Here is a 23,498-nt window from a genome sequence, read left to right on the forward strand (position 1 = left end):
AACAGAAACTGGGCTGAACCTGTGTTGAATGTGGGTTACTCAACCCGGGTTGAACCCACTTTTGGGTGGCCATATGAAAAGGGCGTAACACATTGGAGCAATACCTCTTATTGTCACTGTACATGTATGTCTAGTGATGTAATTCACACTTGGTCCATGTAATCAGTTCCTTCAGAGTTTTAATCCATGGATTAGAACAGTGAGGCATACTAACTTTCATGGTGACATTGAAGTATTGGATAAGCCCAAATGTTTCTGTAAAATTTAATAATTTTAACCTATAGTGGCAGATCTTGGGGGAGGGTACATGGGATACTTACCTCCCAAAATATATACAAATATAACTTCACACAAGAGTACTTTTATCCAGCCAACGAATATCTGAATGTTCTAGCTTCTGAACTGTGTAAGTGGATGTTCTATTGGAGTATTTTGACTAAAATGTGTGTTCTACTGTTAATGAACTGTATATAAATGTTTTATCTGAGCTTTTCCATTATCCGAACATACCTAGGGCTCAGATAATATAGGGACTACTATACTCTAATAGAGCAGTCAGTCAAAAGTTAAGTACTGTAATGAAACAGTCACTATATGTAGCACTATTAAGAATCCTCCACTGAGTATATTTGAATACTTGCATCTGCAGCACCAACTCATGTTAGCTATGTAGCTTGCTAGGTATTATGTTTGCAAATGAAATGCACATAGGTTCATAGTTAAACTACTCATAACTCTCAGACTCTTGATCAGTGCAAATTACTTAGAAAGCAATACCAAACAGTACGGTAGTACTGTTTAAGTAGGGATCGCCCAAAAGGGATGTGCGCCACCAGTATTTCCGCCTTTAAAAATCATTCTAGAGAAATATTACAACACAAAAATCACCTTTGTGGAATAATATTAGTCAATCTAACATGAAATACAGCATTGAAAACAAGAAAACACTTACCACTGACTGGATAAAGATTTTTTAATTGCTAAAACTCTAAATTTAGTCTGCTTCATTGCCTCACTGCATTCACAAGTCTAGAGGCCAAACAAAGCAGGGCACGGCCACCATTTTATGCTACAATAACAAACGTACCAGTGGGATGTACCTTTTGGGGTTCCGATGAGTGTAGGGCCCCTGCGCCTTGTCTTTTCTTTTATCTTCATTCAGGCTGCTTGTCTTCTTCTTCATCCAATGAAACCATATCGAGGCATTAATTTTACGTATCAACGCTTTCTTTCAGCGGCATATTTAGATGCCACAGAATTATTTCAGAGATGGATTTCAGAAGCACTTCAGTCTCTGGTGCTACTGTAAGAGATATACTAGCTAGATATCTGCAAGTTTACAATTGGTATCCCGTTCACTATAGGTTTGCAACCATGCCCATCAATTAAAGAATCTATGTGGACTAATAGCGATAGAGTACGGAGAGCTGTTTACTTAACAGTAAACAAGATGACCTCACCCTTATTGGTCTAGCTAGCTGCACACCTCTTGGCTGACTTGAGATATATACTCTAATACAACAGTCATGTATGATATTCTAATAGAACAGTCACAAGTTACATTGTAGCTAGCTGTGCTACAACAAAAACTAAACAAACTAGTATTTTAATAATTATTAATTTAAAAATGAAGTAGGGATCTATGCAATAAAAGTAGTGAAACAAGAGATGAGTGATGATATTACAGCATAGCTAAGTGGGAAAGTCCCTACTTTGGCATGCACATTAGCTATATATAACAAGTATTTTGCTCAATGCCAAAGTAGGGAATTTTCCACTGAGCTATGCTGTAATGGCCATCAATCAACCAGAGTGTGGCTTCCATATCTGGGCGTACACATTATTGTTATACAATATTATTGAATTGTTTTCCGCTCTAAACGAGATTCCAAAAAATGGATTGCTTGTAGAATGGTATGCACAAATTGTATGTGTGTAAGAAGTAGATTATTTAGTCTGGTGCTACCGACCCTATTTAGGCACTTTTAAGTGTCCCAAAAATTAGAGTCTAGTCTGTCTAACATTAAGGACTTGTGCTTAGGAATGCATGATTGTACTGCGGCTCGTATTAATAATCATATTAAGAGATCATGAATAGCAAGGAATCCAATCATACTTAGGGGATTTCAATGAGTTACTTTCTGTGGGCGGTTGATGTTTAGGCTGTAGAGGTGATATTTCAACCTTCTGAGGGAAGTCGTCTATTACACATGATGGTTAAATGGAAAATCGTCCCTGGTTTATTCACCCTGACACAAAAAGAATTTATGCAGCCTTCATTTTATGACTTTTGTCCCAGTATTTACTCACATTGTGCAGCCACAATGTATTTAATTGGCAATACTGCGATTTGATTGGAAGGACCAGTTTTTGACAATGGTGGCACAGGTTCTGAATGTTAGACAGATCAGACACTATATTTCAGTGTGCTTACAGACTGTATAAGTGCCTAAAATAGGGTCGGCGGCACCAGACTATAGACTACTCTCAATTAGGATGCTGCAACCTCATATGTGAATTAGTCTGGCGTAGTCACCAAACTCTTGTCTGTATCAATCTGAAATTTAAGTGGGCAGTTCCTTGTACTTCTATGAATACAACTACATTATTAGATTCATGATCACTGCAGATTATGACCTCACTTTTGAATATGATTGAAACTATCATTGATGTGTATGTATAATGCTGGTATCTGCTGTTTACAAAAAAAAACAAAAAAACGAAAAAGCTATTACAAACAAGTATAAGGAATTTTAAACAGTAGTAGTGACATTGTCTTCACAGCACAGTAGCGATATTCGCTTCTTGCTGTTTTACAGTTAGCCATGCCAATCCAGCTTATTTCGGTAGCTACAGAGTAGACAAATGCATAGGTAAAAACACATGCTAAATATCATAGGTAGACCATGCACATAGATACTGCGGTTTTCCAAGTTCTTGCAATGCAAAGCGTCATGCGCTATACGAGCATGTGGTGCGCAGTTGTTCAACAGCGGATTTTCAGTGACAACTACTGACTCACAGGACTTTAGGCATGCCTACGCATACAACTCGACAGCCACAGAACATTACAGGTTTATTCAAAGAACTGCGCATACTGACACAATATTAGCGCATGACGCTTTGCATTGCAAGGACATGGAAAACCGCAGTATTACATTTAGTGCATAGAGGTATATCACTAATTGAACTGTATGACTCATTGTATTACATCTCCTTGTTGTTCAACATTATAAGGTGTATCATTGTTACTGTGAGGATACTGGAATAGAAATAGCAGCTAAAGTGATCGAAATTCATCCTAACTCAGAGGAAAAGGTGTGATCATGTATTGGTGTTTTGCCATTCACCTTGTTAATAGGAGCTTGTGTCCTTGGAGAAAGAAATCAACATGTTAAAAGATCTACAACATCATCGGATTGTGGTATATCATGGAACAAGGCGATCTAATACCAATGTAAAGATTTTTATGGAGTACATGCCAGGGGTGAGTAACAGAATTATGATACTCAAGTGTTTATGTGATTTATACACACATGTGAGAGTGCATGCAGTGATTGATGAATTACAAAATATATGGTGAATTACGAATTATGTTTAATTTTATTACTGCATGTATTGTAATACAAGGCTGGAAATAAATCTACAGTAAGTAATAACATGCTGTGCATTAATTTATAAAGAGTTGGTTAATTTGAGCAATAGTGTTTACTGGGTGGTAGGCTCAGGTAGTACAGTATCATCTTGTTTTTTTCATTACATACATTCATAGCCACTCAGGAAATATGAACATCGAGAGTTGCAAAGATTTCCTGATTGCAATAAACAGTTTGAGTTAGGCCACCTTTCTTGTATAGAGCAATGCTACGTATGAAGAAAGTAAAGGCGGCCAAACTCAAACTATTTATTGCTATCAGAGAACTACCGTATACGGGCAAAGTTTCAATGGGCGAAAGTTTTGAGGTAGAGAGTAAACAAACTTATTCGCAGTTGAACTTTCGCGGTGTACGAAAGTATGGTGGCGCCCGCTCAAATGCTTAGCTGTGCACGAAATTAATGCACATTAATTTGTTGGTAAGTAGGTGTGGCTCACAATGATTATGATGCAATCATACACTGGCACCTGATTATCAATTAAAGTTGGCGTGGCTCTACATTGGACGTACACACAGCAACGCACGTGGCTTAGTACATGCCTTTAGATTGTTGCAACACGTCTTGATAAATGGGTGTGACTCCATGTATGATTAGCTACAGACAGTGATGCACAAGCGGGCGTGGCTTATGAAAGAAGCTGGACTGTTGCAGTACTTTCCATGTTTTTAAGCAACTTAACGTATGTGACCCGTCAATCAATCCAGACATCACAGCTAGCAGCAGCATTTGCGGAGAAACTTTCGCGGTTTTTGACAAAACCACGAAATCCACGAAAGTTTAGCCCATCGAAACTTTCCCCTATACGGTATACAGTTTGCTTTATTGAGAACCAAATTTGAGTGGCATTATGAAGTGCTCAAAGCTTGCAGCATCACTTAGTTCTCATTAATACTTTAACAATTACACTATCTGATTAATATTAGCAACTTGTATACCTCACACATGTGCTATATCGCTACTTTTTGTCACAGTTAACTCTGCTTTACTTGGACATTCACTTTTTTACAGCTTTTAGCTGTTTTGGATGGGATACATAATTACTATAATACTGTATGTGGCATATGTAGGGTACTACATACCTTCTTTGTGTACATGTGACCAATACTTTATTGATGGTAGGGGTCACTGCGCAGCTTCCTAAAGAAAAATGGTTCACTCAATGAGAAGTTGACTAAGAAATACACTAGACAATTATTGGAAGGGGTGGAGTATCTACACAGTCAAAAGATAGTTCACAGAGATATTAAAGGTTAATTTATTTGTACATAATTCTGTGAGTGTGGAAAGCCTCCTCAATAATTGTGACTGTCTCAGCAAAAACCTGACTTGTTTGCACAAGCATACATTTTGAGAAAAACAAAATAAATGTGTAATATTACGCATGCTAGAAAAAAATGCTAATTTGTATCGGGCCATTACTCAGAGAAGGAAGACTCAAAATAGAAATCAATTAAACCAATGCACCATCTTATTCGCCTGCTCATGGAAAGTTCAAAAATATTTGTTTCATTTTTATAACCTCAACGGTATGTGTTTGTTTATGGTGTGCAGTCAAGATGGTCATCATTACTTCAGTTAAACAGCCTTCATACTCATATGCGTAAATGACCACAGGGCTAACACTATACCTTGCTTGGTTTACTAATCTATGTTGATCATTTTAACCCTTAACCCTTAAACCCGCAGCTGTTTTATTAGTGCAAGCACTGAAAATGCATAATCCAGTAAACTGGATCACATGCATACCTTGTAAAACTAAATTCCATAGTACAAATACTTCTAAAAATGACAAGCACCAACTTACTCACCATTAAATAATAAGAAATGGCTGTGATGGTAGGTTAATGGTAAAAATTTTAATAATGACAATTCATATGAATTTTGTGCCGTTTGCCATTAACGTACCATCACAGCCATTTCTTGGCTACCACCTTGGATTTCACATCTTTTTTCACACTGGTTTTTTGGGGCACACTCTTTTTTACAACTTGGCTGTTTTGGATTAGATGTTTCTATACCTGCAAGCTTATCCATATGTGCAAGCTTAATGTCTGGTCTCTTAACCACAGGTGATAATGTTTTACGAGATTCTAAAGGGAATGTGAAGATTGCAGACTTTGGTACATGTAAACGTGTACAGGTGAGGAAAGATTGAGGTGATTTGACTTTTTGTTACTGCATGTGTGTTTATACTGCAGACCATTTACTTGAGTGACGTAAAGGCTAGCACTACTGCTGGTACCTATCACTGGATGGCTCCAGAGGTGTTCAAATGTGAACCAAGTACTATCAAATCTGATGTTTGGTAAGAAACTGGTTGTGTACCAAGACTACGGATACCAACCTTGAGAGGTGTTAATATCTTTGATGTCATAATATTTTTGTCGTTAGTTTTAAACCAAGTGTACTCCACAGCTTGTATTGAACAGAAACTGTGAGTATATGCTTGGGTTGGGAATATTGTCCATCTGTATGTTGCATACATGACAAGACTCGATGCTCTGATGCAGTGAATAAAAGCTGTTTATTTACTTATACTAACACCCAGATCAGGGGTGGTGGAGCAGGCCAAATAGTGAGGGGGCCGGGCCAGCTGTAAGTTGAAGACCAAAAAAAAAAAAAGAAAATCACTACCTGCTGACAATAGCTGCTCTCCACCTTACTTATAACTACACATACGTAGCTAAGTAACTTACTACATTGCTTCTCTGAATATTGTGACTGCTCTATTAGATTATCCAGATCCTGACTGTTCTATTAGAGTATCTCAATCTTTTCTTGCAAACAGTGTCCCATAAAAGTGGGGGGGGGGATGGTTCCCCTGGCCCCCCGTCTATGACCCAGATACTTTGTTCTGTTTACTTGAGAGAGTGTGTGAGATGTGTCTACAAACATTGTCTGGGGCTGTTCTACGTTCATACTTACATTCTATATAGGGTGTTTCTTGTGAGATTGTTTTGAATATGTGCTTTTAAACCAAGCATGCTCCCACAGCCAGCCAAACGCCGGCTGTGGGGTTTACTGAAATTGTTTCATAAAAGTGTGTGTGTGTGCGTGCGTGCGTGCGTGTGGTGTGTGTGTGTGTGTGTGTGTGTGTGTGTGTGTGTGTATACCTATCTATCTGTTTGTCCGTATACACCCATGTGAGCTCGTTAAATGGTAAAGCAGCTTGCACATAAGAAGTAAAAGTGAAATGAAGTCTGTTTAACTTCCGCACAGGTAAATTTTACCTTGAGATGGCTTCTTTTTTGCAGTCTGATATACGGGTGTGGCGACTCTCCTCAGACTTTATGAATTACCTTCTCTTCAGTTTTACAGGCATTTAACGACCGAAAAACAACTTTTAAGATACTTCTCTGCATAATATGTTGTTTTAAGCGGTTTGTTTGACAAGCACTTCCTTAATAGTGCATAAAATTATGAAATTAATTTTTCATGAATTATGACATTCAAAATTACAATAAATTAATTATGTATTATTGCAAAGCAAAAAAACCTATTGGCTAAAATAGTAGCATGGTCCAGATGAGTTAGCAGCATGGCATCTGGTTTGTACTTCAGAATGTAACTGCTATGCTTGTACATAATACATAATCTGTATAACAGTATTATATCTGTTACTGTTCACAGGAGTGTTGGATGTACAGTTTTTGAGATGTTAACTGTAAATCCTCCCAATTATGAGCTGGCACACTTTCAACTCATATATCTAGTTGGTAATGATGATCCTATGGACATCCAACTTCCTCCACATTGCTCTAATGCAGTTCATGACTTTGTGACATCATGTTTGAGAAAGTGAGTATCACAATATTGTATTGTGTGTGACTGTACACCATGGACAATACTGGGTTATGTACATATGAAAAAGTTGTACACATTTCTGTTTTCACATCAAATGGAGTTTTATTGGCAATGTTGTGTACTCAGGAATGCATCAAGTAGACCAACTGCAGAGGAATTGTTGTGTCATGAGTTTTTGAATTCAAGTCTACCTCATGGTGCCAGTGCTGCTCCCAAGCTTGTTGCTACAGGTATGTTGGTACAGTATAATAAACTTTTCAGACATGTACTGACACACTGTAATGACACTGTGCAAATCAAGCAATTAATGAGCCTTTTGTTGTTTCTCCTTTCCTGTATGTGCTTCTGCTAACTTAGATGTTTGTTTCAAAACATTGGGGTCACCAATGAACTACTCGCTTGCAGTAAAAGGCTTTCTGTGAAATGAATTTGTCTTAACAGAAGCAGTGTGGTCAAACTTTGCTAGTGCTACCATGAAATATATAATGGCTCTATCACTAAGGTCAAAATTGTAAGAGATGCACTGACATCTTGTTCATTCTACAGAATAATAAGATGAATATACAGGTGAATGCCACAAGTAAACCCAATGGCTAACAGGTTACCGTAGAGTCAGGTAGTTAAGTGCATGCACTTATAACAATCGGAGTAAACTTTTGTGAAAATAATGCTATCTGTTAGGTGTATACGCCTAACCAATAATTATGGTGTGTTTAACACGGAATCATTACATTGTAATAGAGTAGTTTTGTGGTCAGCGAAGGGAGACGTAAGCATTTGAGGAGACATAAATATTCCAGCTTTTCTTCCTGTGCATAGCTTTGTCATGTGTAAACCTATCCAGATCAAATGATGACAAGTTGACCCGGATAGCAAGCCAGCAGATATGACCCACATTAATTAAAACTGAGGCATCTAACAAGAGCTACATTTTGGATGCTCGAGTAGCGTGCTAAGTACAATGGTAGTTAATTAAATGAACACTAAACAGGTAAGGTTTATGATTAGTCAGTTGGCATGGTTGAACATAAGTTTGTAGATAGCAAAATACATTTCCTGCAAATGGGTGTGGCTTTGTATACTTAAAAATAGTATGACATATTCCTGGGCTTGGCTCACAAAAAATGCATACCTTCAGACTGCAATACCACCAATAAATGAGCATGACTACTCATATGGCTGCAGACAGTCATCCTGATAAGTGGGCATGGCTCAAGGAAAAAGCTGGATTTCATCAGGACTTGACTATGACACGTTTATACACTTTCGTATCGTCCCCAATTAATTTATTTGCTTTACAAGTGATCCAGTCTGGATAATCTGTAAAGCTGGTCAGACCCAGATGACCTAAACAAAACATGACTGGGTGGACCGACCTGTTTCAACACCGATCCTTTCGTATGCGGGTGTGCCAAACACACAATCTGTTGATGACTTTATACACTTCGTGAACATTTGCAAACTCTCGCAATTTCTTTGTTATTTTTTGTGCATTGTACCATAAACATATGTCTACCATGTATGTACGTACCTTGTTTGTGTGTAAATACGTATTACTCCTTTCACTTTTTTGTTATAGCAAAACCATCTACAGAGCAGCCAGTTGCTGGCCACACCACTGTAACCACTATGTATGGCAGTGGTATGTGTCAGCATAGATACTATACTAACAACACGGGATTGGAAGCTCCGTTTTGCGTGCCAGCACTCCTCATTGTGCCAGAATTACTTAATTTGACAGTTGCGTCATGTCATTAGTTATGTTACTATCTTGGTTGCTATGCTCTATTATCACAGGACAGGATTTGGCTCTTGTTCCACAAGCTGTAAGTTGGTCCGTATGAAACAAAGAACTGTAATTGTTACACTAAGCCACACTCAAATCACTTAGCTTTGCCATAATTTCGGTGATTGTCTGGAGGATGCTTAGAAATACCCGAAACAGGTACAGAAACTATGTCACTTGTCATTTGGTTAACACTAAAAATCTTCTGGAAAAGCATTGAACTGTACCAATGCATGGCACAAACCATTTGGAATTGTCTGTACTTTAATACAATAGCATTAGTTTTCACTGTATGTCTTCAAAGACTTGGCAAAGAGTACAAAATGCCGAATTGTAGTATTCCCCAATTTATGTTGTGCTACAAGACAATTTGAGCTTAATTGCACAGAAATACTAGCTCATATATCATCCTATACACTTACCTCGGTTCTTCACTACCCTTAGCTAAGTTGATATCAAAATAACCAGACTTTTGTAGCCTTTACCAACTGAAAGGCAAGTCCACGAAACTACGAGGAGTGCTTATTTGGAATGCGCATGCTATGTTGAGTCCGTGAACGAAGCTTCCAATCCTGTGTTAGTAATGTAGTATCTATGGTGTTAGTTTGTATGTGTCTAATATTATCATTTCCTGATAATAGCAATTCAACAACCTACACCTGATGATGTTGATGCTACTGATCAGGCATTATCAGCTACCAACACTGCTTCAACTAAGGGAACCAGCACAGCCTCTACTATAGGTACACATTCATAGATCCTTTGTAATGGTTCCAAACACATGATGCACTTTAAATTCCAGGCTGAACAGACACTGGATTTAGGTCAAAATCAACAAGAAATACGTACACACATGTGCTTTTCTATTGATAAATACAGCCACAATTTTTTAACTGTTAAAATTATTACAGACGCCATATAGTTGATGCAATATTGTTTTCAGAAGTCTGTAGATACTGTAGATCTACAAAAATCCGACACCATTGTGCATTTTTCAAATTCCTGTTTATTAAATATTTATAGCTACATAGCCAAATGTGTGTTCTGGCAAAGTTTCAGCCTCATATGCCAAGAGTTACAGCCTTACAAAGTAGCAACAACAGAAAGATTGATTTGTACAACAACTGTAAGGAAAATAAATCACAGGTGCCAACTAAAACGATTGCAATTTACAAACAGAATACTATACTAAGTTGAAATTTGCACCATCATGTTTGTCGTGAATAGGGGAGTCGATTACTGGGTAAGTTTTCCCGTGTAGCACCTTTCTTCACTATGTACACGTACACACAAAGGCGAAATCAGTGAAGAAAGATCGATCGTGTACTCCCATTTTGACACAAATACCCATATCTTGGGTCTACTGCAACAAAAAAAAGATTTTCTCCTCTTAAGTAGGCAAATAAGATGATATTCAGAGGTTTATTGTTAGATCCTTTCTTTACTAAGAACACAAAGCATTTAACAATTTTACAGAACTTCTTTAATAGTATGCAAGTATTTTGCCCATTGTATTCAATGCTTTACCGTATAGTAAAAAAAATTGGCAGTAAAAAACTTTGACGAATTTGGCGAATAGCGTTCAATTCGCCAAAGTTTTTTTTGCCAATTATTTTAGATTATCACACGAGCACACTGAGTAACTAGAACTTGAGATGAAGGTCAGCTCGTACCACCACGCAATAAAGATCGAGCTGACTTTGGAGATTTTCCTAGGAATTTGTCCCACTGTTGTAAACACTCCTTTGGATAGCATTTCCGACTGACTTCCCGTTTGCACGTCAGCTAGTTCATCGTCTCGCGATGGATTTGGCCAAATACTTTGTTATACATAATAACCTCTGCTATACTGGAGTTTACTGAAAAGTAAAATAGGTGCGGTCGTTTTCTGCATCGCAGGAGATAGTGAAGCACGCCTTTTCTACCACGTCGTTAGATCAGTAGCTACAAAAGTACTGCTACAACAACAATGCTAGCTACGTACCTATACTTACTACACTACTTAACTGATGAGTCATTGTCCTTACGTACCGTACAGTAAAAACCTTGGTGGTAAAAACTTTGGTGGCGAATATTATTTCAATCGCCAAAGTTTTTCCGCCAATTTTTTCAACGGAAGGGTTTCGTCACACGCTTTTACCGCCATAGTTTTTTACTATACGGTATACTGCAAATTTTGGCTTGTGCAATTGTGTCAGGTTTTTACAGATCTGGTCACTTATACGTGGCATTGAATTACTTACATACACATGAGAACTTATGTACAGTAGTGCATAATATTGTATGTGTATTCCATCCTTCATCTTTATTATTGTACATTTTGTAGCTGAACGAAATATTGCTAACAACCAGTCACTTACTAAACATCCAGTTCTTTGCACCTCTGTAACAGCTGAAAATGCAAGTAAGATCAGTACTTCTTTTTGTAAAGAGTGCATGTATTAGAGATGTGATGTGTACTGTAAGTATACCATAATGTGTGAACAACTTCATTGTGGACCTTTTACACCACATCTACCATTGTGATAATAATACTATCATGTGCATGACATGTACAGTGGGCATAGTGCATTTACATATGCAGAAGGCAGAAGGACGTAGTACATAAAACATAATTCTATTTGTGAGTGAGAATATAACTGCGTACTGTTGTCTCTCCATTATGTGGACATCAATTAAGTAACTGAACCTTCTGTTATCTGAAGAGTAAAAATCACTGTTCCATTAAGGTATTTTGTCAATTGTTCGTTTTTTGAGAGTAATCAAACAGAGCTCTGTATCAAACAGTACAGTAGTACTGTGTAAGTGGGGATTCCCCCAAAAATGACATGCGTCACCTAAAATGCTGCCTTTAAAATCATCCTAGAAACATCTGACGTGATGAAAATCACCTTTATGGAATATTAGTGCATCTAACATCAAATGTAGCATTAAAAACAAGAAAACACTTAAATGTGACTGGATATAGAATTAAAATACATATATCTGAAACTCAAATTTTCGCCTGCCTGCCTGCCTGCCTGCCTGCCTGCCTGCCTGCCTGCCTGCCTGCCTGCCTGCCTGCCTGCCTGCCTGCCTGCCTGCCTGCCTGCCTGCCTGCCTGCCTGCCTGCCTGCCTGCCTGCCTGCCTGCCTGCCTGCCTGCCTGCCTGCCTGCCTGCCTACAGTCACAAGACTGGAGGCCAAACAAAGCAGCCCACGGCAATCATTTTATGCCATATTCACAAATTCACTAGTGGGATGTGTCTTTTGGGTTCCAACAAGTGTGTGTCCTCTGCGCCTTGTCTTTCCTTTTATCTTCTGGTCTCCCCCTTCCTTCTCCACGCAATGGAACCATATTAAGGTGTTAATTTTCCCTATCAACACTTTCCTTGAGCAGCACATTTAGATGTTGCAAACTTATAACTTATTAAGTGCTTATACGCTCAGTAGATACTTACCAGTAATTTCAAGATTGATTCAATGCCACACCCAATTGACTACACCTATTAGCGCAATCTTGGTTGATTAATAACAATTGAGCACCACCTGAGGCCACACTTCTTAACAATCAATTTACTCAATCACAATGACACACCCCATTATTATTGGTATTCATAATGCCAAGAGTTTATAATGGTGTAGGGAGAGTGTCGAACTATGCTATACCCTGTGAAACATGAGCCTGTAAAGTCCTTTGGCGTCGTTCAAACAACTCAGTGATTTGTGTTGATTGGTGACTAATTATAAGTACAATGGGCACGCACATACACGTTGTGAGATTGAAGCTACAGAGTGAAAGAACATTATAAAAATATGACACAGTGTGCTGAGGAACTCAGTACAAAGAGAAAGACACAGCCAACTAACCTGGAAAGCCATAGATATCAACTTCATGTGTGACATCTTAATTCGAGGTTTCATCATGATCACCATTCCATGCCTTGACAGTTCTGATAGTGATAGTGACATGTCTAGATGGGGCTTTAGCCATAGGGATTCAATGCGGACCACCCAACCAAACAAAGAAGCTGTTAAATCTTGGCAATCAATAGCGATCAGATTTACGAGAGGACACAAAGGTATGCGGGATACTTTACGAGCTCATTTTTCATTGCGTATAGCAAAGTTCGATACTCTCCCTAACACATTATAAACTCTTGATAATGCTAACACAATGAAATATGTGACAGGCTGACTCTAGATATTCTAATATAGCAGTTGCCCTAATAGAACAGTCACGCATGTGTACCTTAAGGTGACTATATTTAGCGATACACTAAATTTAGTGATTTTGTTTTTTTCACTACACACTAAACCTGCAAAATGTGTGATTAGTTAACTACATCAATTCACAAATTCATAAAGTCGCTAAATTTTGTATACACTAATTTAGCAATACAAAAATTACTAAATTTAGTGAGTCACTAAATTTAGTCACCTTAAGGTATATAGCTGTATGATTTATATTAATCTTAAAATGAAGTAGAGATCCAAGCAATAAAAAGTTGTGAAACAAGATATATGGTAGTACTACAGCATAGCTTGGTGGGAAAACCCCATACATTGGTATGTTTCCCTTCTTCATTTTTAAATTAATAATACTATACGTATAAATGACCGTGCTATCATTTTTCTGTACTTTTGATAATCTGGATGCATTCATACCACCTGAAAATTCGTCAATTTGGTGCACCCACAATGATCTGTAGTACATACAGCTGTACATAGCCAGGAGCTATAAGCTGTTATTGTACGAATTTAAGGTGGTGATATTGTCGTTTATACACCAAGTTATATACAATTGTACAGTTTTGCACATACTGCTGAGGATATACCATAGATGGTGGAAGTCTAGACAGCTAATTCAGTATATATACATATGTGTGTGACTATCATACATACTGTACATACTGTACTGTATGTGTAACGTTTATTGCAATTGAATTGTCTCAACATAGAAAAATGGTCTGCAGCACATCATCCCAGTTCAGAGTCAAGCAGTGGTAAGGACAAGTTACTAAATGTCATCACTTTATCATTACTGTAGACCACCAAGTTACTACTGACCAATCACCTTCAACTACTGGCACTGATATTAGTGAAGGTAATGATGTTGTTTATCAGTGTACTGTGTGCTGCTCATTGGCTTGTGGAAAGACATGAGGACTTCATTTTGTGTTTCTTTAACAGACTATACCGATTCTGATAATATTATGGACAACAAGTCAGGAGGCAAGAAACTACCAAAAACTGTGGCCAGTCCATCTAATGCAGGTAGACTTACATGCATATAGTCGAGAGTTGGGAAAGTTACTTCATGAAAGCGATATATTACATATTACATTTTTATCAGTGTTAATATATTGCAGTTACATATCACCTAATAGTTACACACTTGTAAAATGTAACTTAATAATATTAACTACAAATATTAAGTTACCAACTTATATTCATGTTACGTTACTTCTGTCAAGGCAACTACATATGAAAAGTAATGCATTACATCACTCAGACTTGTGAAATGAAATATTATTATGTAACACATTATAGTACTTAACGTGTTACCCCATCACTTCATGTACTATATAATTATGCTGTGGAATGTTATATATTATCTTCATCATCATTATCAGATAAACCTAGAAGACCATCACTACAGCTAAAGATGTACAAACGGAGTGATTGTATGTTAGCTTTCCATAACACATACATATGTTGATAGTGTTTATTCCACAGCCAAAACAGCAATGGTTGAAATGGTCAGTGACGTTCCTTCTACTCCAGTTAGTAAGTAATCTTTGAACACATGTAATATTGTTATTAATTGTATTACATGTGAGTAGGTGAGGATACTCCTGTTGTAAAGAAGATATACATCATGAATAATCCACATTTCCATGTGACTCAAAATGAAGGTAATGTTGTATGTTTCTTTATATCACAATATTTCTGACAGTGATACATAGGTAATTGTAATGGGTTTCATTTATTCAAATTGTATAAAAGATCTACAATTTTGAAATATACTTTTTGAGCTTAATAGGATTAATGATAGTTGGAGTGCAAAGGAAGTAGGACATGACGTCACAATAATTGCATGACATGTGTACTGTGCATTTTCTAGCATAGGGTACGATATAAGTAAAGTGTGCTTAAAATCTGTTTATCATGAGTAACTTTTACTTGTGGTATAAGTCTAAGTTTACATTCTAGCCTAGAATAAGCTGTACGTATGCCAGTGCTTTTATCACAAATGTGAGTAATTTAATAATGATGAGGATGAGTGCTAACTTAGTGTTATTAGTGCATATCAGATCAGTTATGAGTATTAACTTTTTCTGTTGCTTAATATCGAATGTTGGAATAATTGGTTACCAGTGTAACACTGACTCTCTTGTTAAACCATTCTAAATATGTTTATATGTGTACTTCTTGATAACTACCATGCAGAGATTATCGTGATAGATACATATTTTGAGGCTTGCTTGGTGCATAGTTTCAAAACTCCTGGTCAAGTTGTTGTTAATCAGTCAGTTGTTTGGCAATCATATTTTAATGCAAAACTTTTTAAATTAATATTTGTAATTGACCCTAATCATAAATCTGTAATTAAACCATGTTATGAGAAAATCAGCCAAGTTGTGAAAAAGGGTGTGGCATGGTGAAACAAGTTGATGTTGTTCGTACTCATAAAAACCAGGTGCAATTGACTAATGAACCAGCATCAAAACAATGTATGGTGCCAGACATGCCGTAAAATTAATTTCACATCTGAACACATATCCCAACAATCAATTACTGAAAAGTGAAGTGGTCATTGCACTTGATTTTGGGCTATGATCTGCCCGTTACACAGTGTTACAAAAGGAGAAGTGTCTCTGTAATCAATCCACTTGATACGGAAAATACAGGTGTTTAGCATGATAGCTATGTAGATAACACAGCCACACAGAAGCTGTATTACATTATTGCAAATTAACACTTTCCGTTGTCAGCAAAAAGAACTAGGACACAGAGGAGGACAAAGGTGACTCCATGATGCGTGTATTGTACATGCTGTGGTTGGTGGAAAAGCACATCTCGGGACAAAGTGAAGTTGGACAGCAAAGAATCAAGCCTGTAGCATTGAGTTATACTTGACTGAACGCATCAGGCAGGCAGTCAGTAGAAAATTCAGCTAATCAATTTCATAGAAACTTGTTGGAAGGGACAATCTGAAGACATTTGTGGCTTAGTTATGCCTAGCCATTACTACCAAACTGTTGTGAAGGAAAAGTGAGACTGGTTTCTGGGTGATATTTTTGAGCAATAAATTTCCAACCTCCATGATCCCTAGTATACAGTACGTGACCTGACCAGTAGAATTCCATAAACGCAATGTGTGAAATATTTACAAAATCAAATTTTTTTAAAAAAGCCATAAATTTTTGTTTGTTTCATGGTGAAGGAAGGTGGTAACTGCAAAAACCTGGGTAACATCGTGATCCCCAAAGCAAGAAGGGTTCGAAAATCTTTGTTTCATGCATGTACTCCCAAGGACACAGAATATTTGAGAATTAGTCTGCCTCATGTTGGATGAGTCATTCCTTATTGGGTTTTTTCCCTCATGTTTTCACCTTTTCTCTGGTCGTGTAAAGGGCCTGGTAGACAAAACTTACACAACAATGGAGTCGCCTGTTCATGGAGAACCAGATAATGCAACTTGGTAGAGGACTGTATCCGTAAGTTATGACCATTGATTAAGTGCCTGTAGTTTATTTTCCACAGTGCCACTGTACAATTGATCCTTCTGTTGTTGCAACTACTTAGAACTGTAACTTCGAAAGTTCTTGGCATCTAGAGCTGAAACTTTGGTTGACCAGTCCTCTAGCTATCTAGATAATGAAAGTGTAATTAAATGGAATTCAAAAAATGTGCTAAAATGTGGGGTACTTGCAGACCTGGTCAAATATTTAATAGTTATACCAGGCAAAGCATGAGTTCCCATAGTATATCTGCTATGTGCCATGTGAGTTAATCGCCTACAGTACATGTGTGGGAAATTGTTGGCATGCTTCACCAGTGTGTGTATATGTATATATATCTAATCCAAAACAGCCAAGCTGTAAAAAAAGAGTGCGGCCCTAAGAAAGGCTATGGTGAAAAAAGACGTGAAATCCAAGGTGGCAGCCAAGAAATGGCTGTGATGGTAGGTTAATGGTAAAAATTTTAATAACAGCAATTCAGGTGAATTTGGTGCCGTTTGGTCTTGGCACAAAATTCACCTGAATTGTCGTTACTAAAATTTTTACCATTAACCTACCATCACAGCCATTTCTTGGCTGCCACCTTGGATTTCACGTCTTTTTTCACCATAGCCTTTCTCAGGGCCGCACTCTTTTTTTTACAGCTTGGCTGTTTTGGATTAGATTTCACTTCTTTTTGTATTTGTATACCCCAAAGCTGGCCTATGGACGGCTTTAGGGCTTTTTAACTTGTCATTTTTTTCTTTACTACAGGAAGAAGAAAAGATGAAGCAGGGTGATTTCTTTGTAGCTAACCTCTCTGCAAGGTAATCCTTCTAGCTGATCTTTCTACAGGGTGATTTGTTTGTAGCTGAATTCTCTACAGGGCAATTTGTTTGCAGCTGAATTCTCTACATGGTAGTTTCTTTGTAGCTGAACTCTCTACAATGTAACTTCTTCTAGCTGATCTTTCTACAGGGTGATTTGTTTGTAGCTGAATTCTCTACAGGGCGATTTGTTTGCAGCTGAACTCTCTACATGGTAATTTCTTTGTAGCTGAACTCTCTACAATGTAACTTCTTCTAGGTGAACTCTCTACTGGTGGCTTGTTTCTAGCTGAACTCTCTGCAGGGTGATTTGTTTGTAGCTGAACTCTCTACAATGTAACTTCTTCTAGCTAACCTCTCCACAGGATGACTTGTTTCTAACTGAACTCTCTACAGTGTGATTTGTTCATAGCAGAACTTTCTACTGGGTGATTTGTTTGCAGCTAAACTCTTTGCATGATTGTTTCTTTGTAACTGAACTCTCTACAAGGTGACTTCTTCTAGCTGATCTCTCTACAGGATGACTTGTTTCTAACTGAACTCTCTACAGTGTGATCTGTTCATAGCAGAACTTTCTACTGGGTGATTTGTTTGCAGCTAAACTCTTTGCATGATTGTTTCTTTGTAACTGAACTCTCTACAAGGTGACTTCTTCTAGCTGATCTCTCTACAGGATGACTTGTTTCTAACTGAACTCTCTACAGTGTGATCTGTTCATAGCAGAACTTTCTACTGGGTGATTTGTTTGCAGCTAAACTCTTTGCATGATTGTTTCTTTGTAACTGAACTCTCTACAAGGTAACTTCTTCTAGCTGATCTCTCTACAGGGCAATTTGTTTGTAGCTGAATTCTCTACAGGGTGATTTATTTGAGCTGAACTCTCTACATGATGGCTTCTTTGTAGCTGAACTCTCTAGTAGGTACCTTCTTCTAGCTGATCTGACTACAGGGTGACTTGTTTGTAGCTGAATTCCCTACAGAATAACTTGCAATGTAATATAACTGAGTAAATTATAAATGCAGCTGAATGCTTTATTAGGGTGACTGTTCTATTAGAGTATCTCGATCTCGCATTTGCTGCACGTAGTTGCCTTTCGAATCATAACTCAGTGATTTGTAATCCAATTCTTCTGTACTACTACAAGGACTTTCTGTGATGATTATTCCAGCTACATACTGATTTTCAGCTCGTTGCTCTAAGCGGTTTGCTTGGTAGACACGAAAACTAATAGTTTTTTTAATCATAAAAATCGATCGCGTAATTTTGACACAGGTTGGGTTTTGTGTCATATCTCCATGGTCTTTATCCCGATTCCTTTCAAACCACCAAAAGGCACTCCTACGATGGTTGCTCCATCTACATATCAATTTTCAACTGATTCCTCCAAGGAGTTTACCCTGTAGGCGTGACAGACCTTTGACCTTATTTTATGCAAATAATCAGTCATAACTCTGTGAATGTTCATCGGATTCCTACCAAAGTTGGTACGGAGATACGCCTTAATGTACCCTTTAAGTGTGCCAAATTTCAGTCCAATCCGAGCACGCATTCGTGTTTTATGGCGAATTTTGCAAGATGAAGAAGAAGAAAAAAACGAAGAAATTAAAACGAAATTTTGTTCGATCGTATCTCGGAAATGGCTGGAGCGATTTTCTTCAAATTTGGTCGGTATACTCCCATAACTGGGCGGCACGTCTAGCAAATTTGGTTCCAATCGGATAAGGGATCACAGAGCTACATAGGTATGAAAATTGCATTTTCTTTCTTCCTGTTAATATACTCACGGTGGGGCGCGCCGACTTCTTGGGCCGCACGACACACTACCGTGTGTCTTGATATATATATATTGGGTAGTGTAAATTTCAGTAGTGGACACTGGAAACAATGTAACAAGGAGTTGCTGTGCTAAGTTACAACGTATGCATAATGATGCAAGCATACAAAAAGTTTGATTGTGGGTTGATACAGTAACCAAGGAGACAGGACATCGAAACGTGACTTGTATACGCTGTTATTAGTGCTCCCAGGTATTCACTATAGCCATGGAATAGAATTACAGTAGTGCATGAATACCATATTTACTTGGTTAAATTCCATGGCATTTATATAAATGTTGTGGTGTTCTAAAAGTCAAAGTGGTTACTTCAAGCTTGATGCTCAAAAGTGATGTTGAAGCCTTTATTTTCCAAATCAATCACCATCACTTAAGTGCAGCTACTATTGAAGGTGCAGAGTTTAATTAACCAAGTAATTATGGCACCACTGTACTGCTAATGGCTCAATCTATTTAGTGCACATTAAGTAATATACTTTAAGTAGGTAACATTGAGACAGGTATCTAGACAGTATTACAGAACTCACCTGTATTTACAACCATTCTGTTTAATGTTTTCACAACACAATCAATCTCAAGATGTGTGACTCTATAAAGGCGGTGCAAAGATGGCAAAGACATCAAAATTTCTTGGAATGAGTTAATGTGATGTCTACCACTTTGTGTGGGCATTCAAAGGAGACGCTCAGGGTTTAAACTTGCATATTTCCGGGCAATACCATGGGAACGTGGTTTGCTTGTGGCTTTGATGCCCAACCAGTTCAAAAATACAATACGCTTCAATTCGTCATATTTGTTATTTGATTTGACACGAAACATTTAATTTTATTATTGGTCACGTGATGAAAACCATGCCTTCGGTTTTGCATCCTACAGTACTCAGACGGAAGTAATTTGTCACCCTTGCCATCCTATGAGTTGAGAAATGTTGGTTTAAGGTGAGAACTAGTGCTATAGCATATTCATAAGTGGTTCGCTGCATTTTCGAATATGGACACGCCCACCTTTTCGAGTAACACGAGAGTTACGAGATAAACACTCTCCAGCAAAGTTTATCCCTATAGATGTTTAGTAAATGTAGTAAATGGTCTGTGAAATGATGCAGTGGCTTTAATACTTGTAAAATTCCTTAATTGAAATTTTCTGCAATACTGTTAGGACTTCCCCGTTCATGTTAACAAACATAGTCACAACACTAGTTGCTGCTGTCCCATAATTGAATTCCACAAGTTGGTCTATAAAATGAATTCGGTGGTCAGTCTCGTATTGGTTAATCGCCTGCAGGCTAAGTGCAATTGGCATGGTACATATCAACGCTCTCGGGCTTAACAGCCTGAGAGCTTGGATGTACATATCAGGCAAATCACTCGGGTACATGATACAACTATTACTTATACCATGACTGCATTGGGTTTTGTTGATACATACACCCTTAGCCCTTGTGCCCTTGTGCTTCCGGTGTATATATCACCAAAATCCCTCACAGCCATGGTATAACTACACGTGTGTACTACATATGCACTGCTTACAGTGCGTATATCTTGTTTACATTCCTGAACCAGTACATCCTTTGATCTGGGGTGTGAAAGTGGTACTGTATTTCCTTGTATAAAAGCCTAGGCATTTATTTCATTTGTGAACAATCTTGTTGCTCCTTGTAGCAGCTGCTGTTTCAGTAGTTGTAGTAAGGCTTGTTCTGTGTACAAATTACGCTATTGTAATCACATAATATCCTGTGTATTAAGGTGCTGGCCTTCTTGGAATACAGCTTTTATACAAGAACACATGGTACACATATACAATAGCTGTGCTATAATTCCATTTTGTTGCTGAGAAACTTGGCTTTCATCTGCTTAAGCATTATTGTATGATGTAGACTATGTGTGTGTTACAGGTTGTCAGCTGATCTCTATGACTAATGCTGGTCAACAATTTCCTATTGATTTTCATCCTAAAGGAGTGAATTTCAGTTAGTTTATATGTAATGCTGTGTAGTGTACATACATGCCTAGTATGGTTGATACTATCTTATGAAAATGTGGTCTTTAGCTGTGAAACAATGAGTTATGGGTATTTTGATCATGTGATATGAATGGTCAATAGTTCTTGAATTTTTTTGAAACCAATTTCAGTAAACCAGGAATGGTCGACTGGTGGCATGTTCCTGGCTTAAAAAAATCCATTTCTGTCATCGATTAAAATTGCACTGAGGGCTGCCAAATGCAAAACACTTCCGCTAGTCCCTAATCAGCTACCCTCACAATAGCAACTTTCTCTGCAGTAACTGTTAACATGACAACAGTTTAGAAAAAAAAACAGTCATTGTGTCTGTATAGGTGTCTGCATGTCTGTCCACAGCACACTCACATAACCGAAGCTTTTTTCAGGCTGTATATTTAAGTAATTATTTAAAGTCTCCAGTTCTTGTTAGATTAGGTAATCCAAAGGCTGCAGCTAGAATCTAAAAGTTAGTTTGGAATCTTGAATTTTAGTGTAACACAAGGCACGAGGAATTAGGCATACGTATATACTAACAGAAGCCCAACGCCACCTTATGGCGCTTATTTATTTATTAATGTTTTACAGCACAAGTGCTGAAGGTCTGTAGGACACCTGGTCCTACAACCTGCTCAAAGACTTTAGCTACGGGCTCCTGATACAAACATACATACGCTTTCTTTTATTTTTATTTTTCTTTCTCATGTTGTGACATGCATACTAGCTAGAAAATTTGATAAGTTTTGTATAGCTACATACTCACTTTACATAATTATGTATGTCACATTCATAATAGACAAATTTCATAATAATAAAAAATTCAACCATTGCCCCTAGCAACCTAAATTTTACATTATTTGTAGGTGTCAATGTCTTAAGTCACTTCTCCAAGTTTTAAAAGGATAGCATATATAAGTCATGAGATATGATATTTTGAAGTTGCAATTTTCCCATACAGTGTCAATGAGAGGGGCAACAGTTGCTCCTTCTCAGTAATTACACAAATCATGGAATTCAAGGTGTAGTATATATGGTCATATCTTATGACCTATATACACTATCCATTTAAAACTTGGAAAGATTATTGTTGACATTCACACCTACTACACACATTAATTATGTAATATTGAGATATATGTACTGTTGAATTTTTAGTTTTTGCATACGTTGAAATACCTCATTTTTGTGATTGCCCAGAAGGGGCAACTGTAGCCCACTCACATAGATATGTATGGGAAAACCACAAATTTCAAAATGTCATATCTTATGACATATATATGCTATCCTTTCAAAATTTGGAGTTCTAAGTTACTTTAAGCATCATCACCTAATAATACTGGGAAATTCAGGTTGCTAGGGGCAACAGTTATTTCTATACACTATAAAGCCTTATTATGGAATTTGTCTATTGTATTACTATAGACTCCCTTCAGCCATATACTGAAGACATTATCAATGGAGTAAATGTGAATACCATTACACCACCGATGTTGGCTCATGGATTGCTAACCCCTGAACATGGCGAGTATTTTTTTAATCCTCATGTGATATCAACTGAGAAACAACGAAAACTTGGTTTTCTTATTATCACTCTTTCTGAAGAGTGTGCTCAGATATTTTTACAGTGTTTAAAGAACACTAGAGATTATGCACCACATGATGATTTGTTGAAGAAGATAGAGGATGGTAAGTACATACGTATCTATGTTTATCCTGTGTACGGCACGTGTAATTTTATATACATAGTAGTGGTCGCTTGTTTAGTGTTCAAATAGTGTAGTACCGTATAGCTGGTAATTTTCAAAAGGTTTTTATTTTCGGATATTTCGAAGAGGCACTTCTCTTCGAAAATAAATTCCCACAAGTGAAAGCAACGATCCAACTTT

The 23,498-nt window shown here is 37.5% G+C and overlaps 1 protein-coding gene across 4 annotated transcripts in view; it reads left to right on the top strand.

Moving 5' to 3' along the window:
- LOC136252170 (uncharacterized) overlaps positions 1-23,498 on the top strand; it is a 68,951-nt gene that overhangs the window by 39,554 nt on the left and 5,899 nt on the right. For 2 of the 4 annotated variants that reach the window (XM_066044563.1, XM_066044575.1), the window contains 18 exons: positions 3,238-3,318; positions 3,362-3,487; positions 4,777-4,906; positions 5,727-5,797; positions 5,856-5,962; positions 7,288-7,455; positions 7,588-7,691; positions 9,041-9,103; positions 9,889-9,990; positions 11,574-11,651; positions 14,187-14,231; positions 14,276-14,332; positions 14,419-14,502; positions 14,862-14,912; positions 14,965-15,015; positions 15,072-15,143; positions 21,509-21,583; positions 23,035-23,298. In XM_066044563.1, the coding sequence (XP_065900635.1) occupies positions 3,238-3,318; positions 3,362-3,487; positions 4,777-4,906; positions 5,727-5,797; positions 5,856-5,962; positions 7,288-7,455; positions 7,588-7,691; positions 9,041-9,103; positions 9,889-9,990; positions 11,574-11,651; positions 14,187-14,231; positions 14,276-14,332; positions 14,419-14,502; positions 14,862-14,912; positions 14,965-15,015; positions 15,072-15,143; positions 21,509-21,583; positions 23,035-23,298 (1,729 nt within the window). The remainder of the gene's footprint in view (positions 1-3,237; positions 3,319-3,361; positions 3,488-4,776; positions 4,907-5,726; positions 5,798-5,855; positions 5,963-7,287; positions 7,456-7,587; positions 7,692-9,040; positions 9,104-9,888; positions 9,991-11,573; positions 11,652-14,186; positions 14,232-14,275; positions 14,333-14,418; positions 14,503-14,861; positions 14,913-14,964; positions 15,016-15,071; positions 15,144-21,508; positions 21,584-23,034; positions 23,299-23,498) is intronic. The other 2 variants (XM_066044568.1, XM_066044581.1) reach the window with 2 other exon arrangements.

Source organism: Dysidea avara, chromosome 1, assembly GCF_963678975.1.
Source record: "Dysidea avara chromosome 1, odDysAvar1.4, whole genome shotgun sequence".
NCBI lineage: Eukaryota > Metazoa > Porifera > Demospongiae > Dictyoceratida > Dysideidae > Dysidea > Dysidea avara.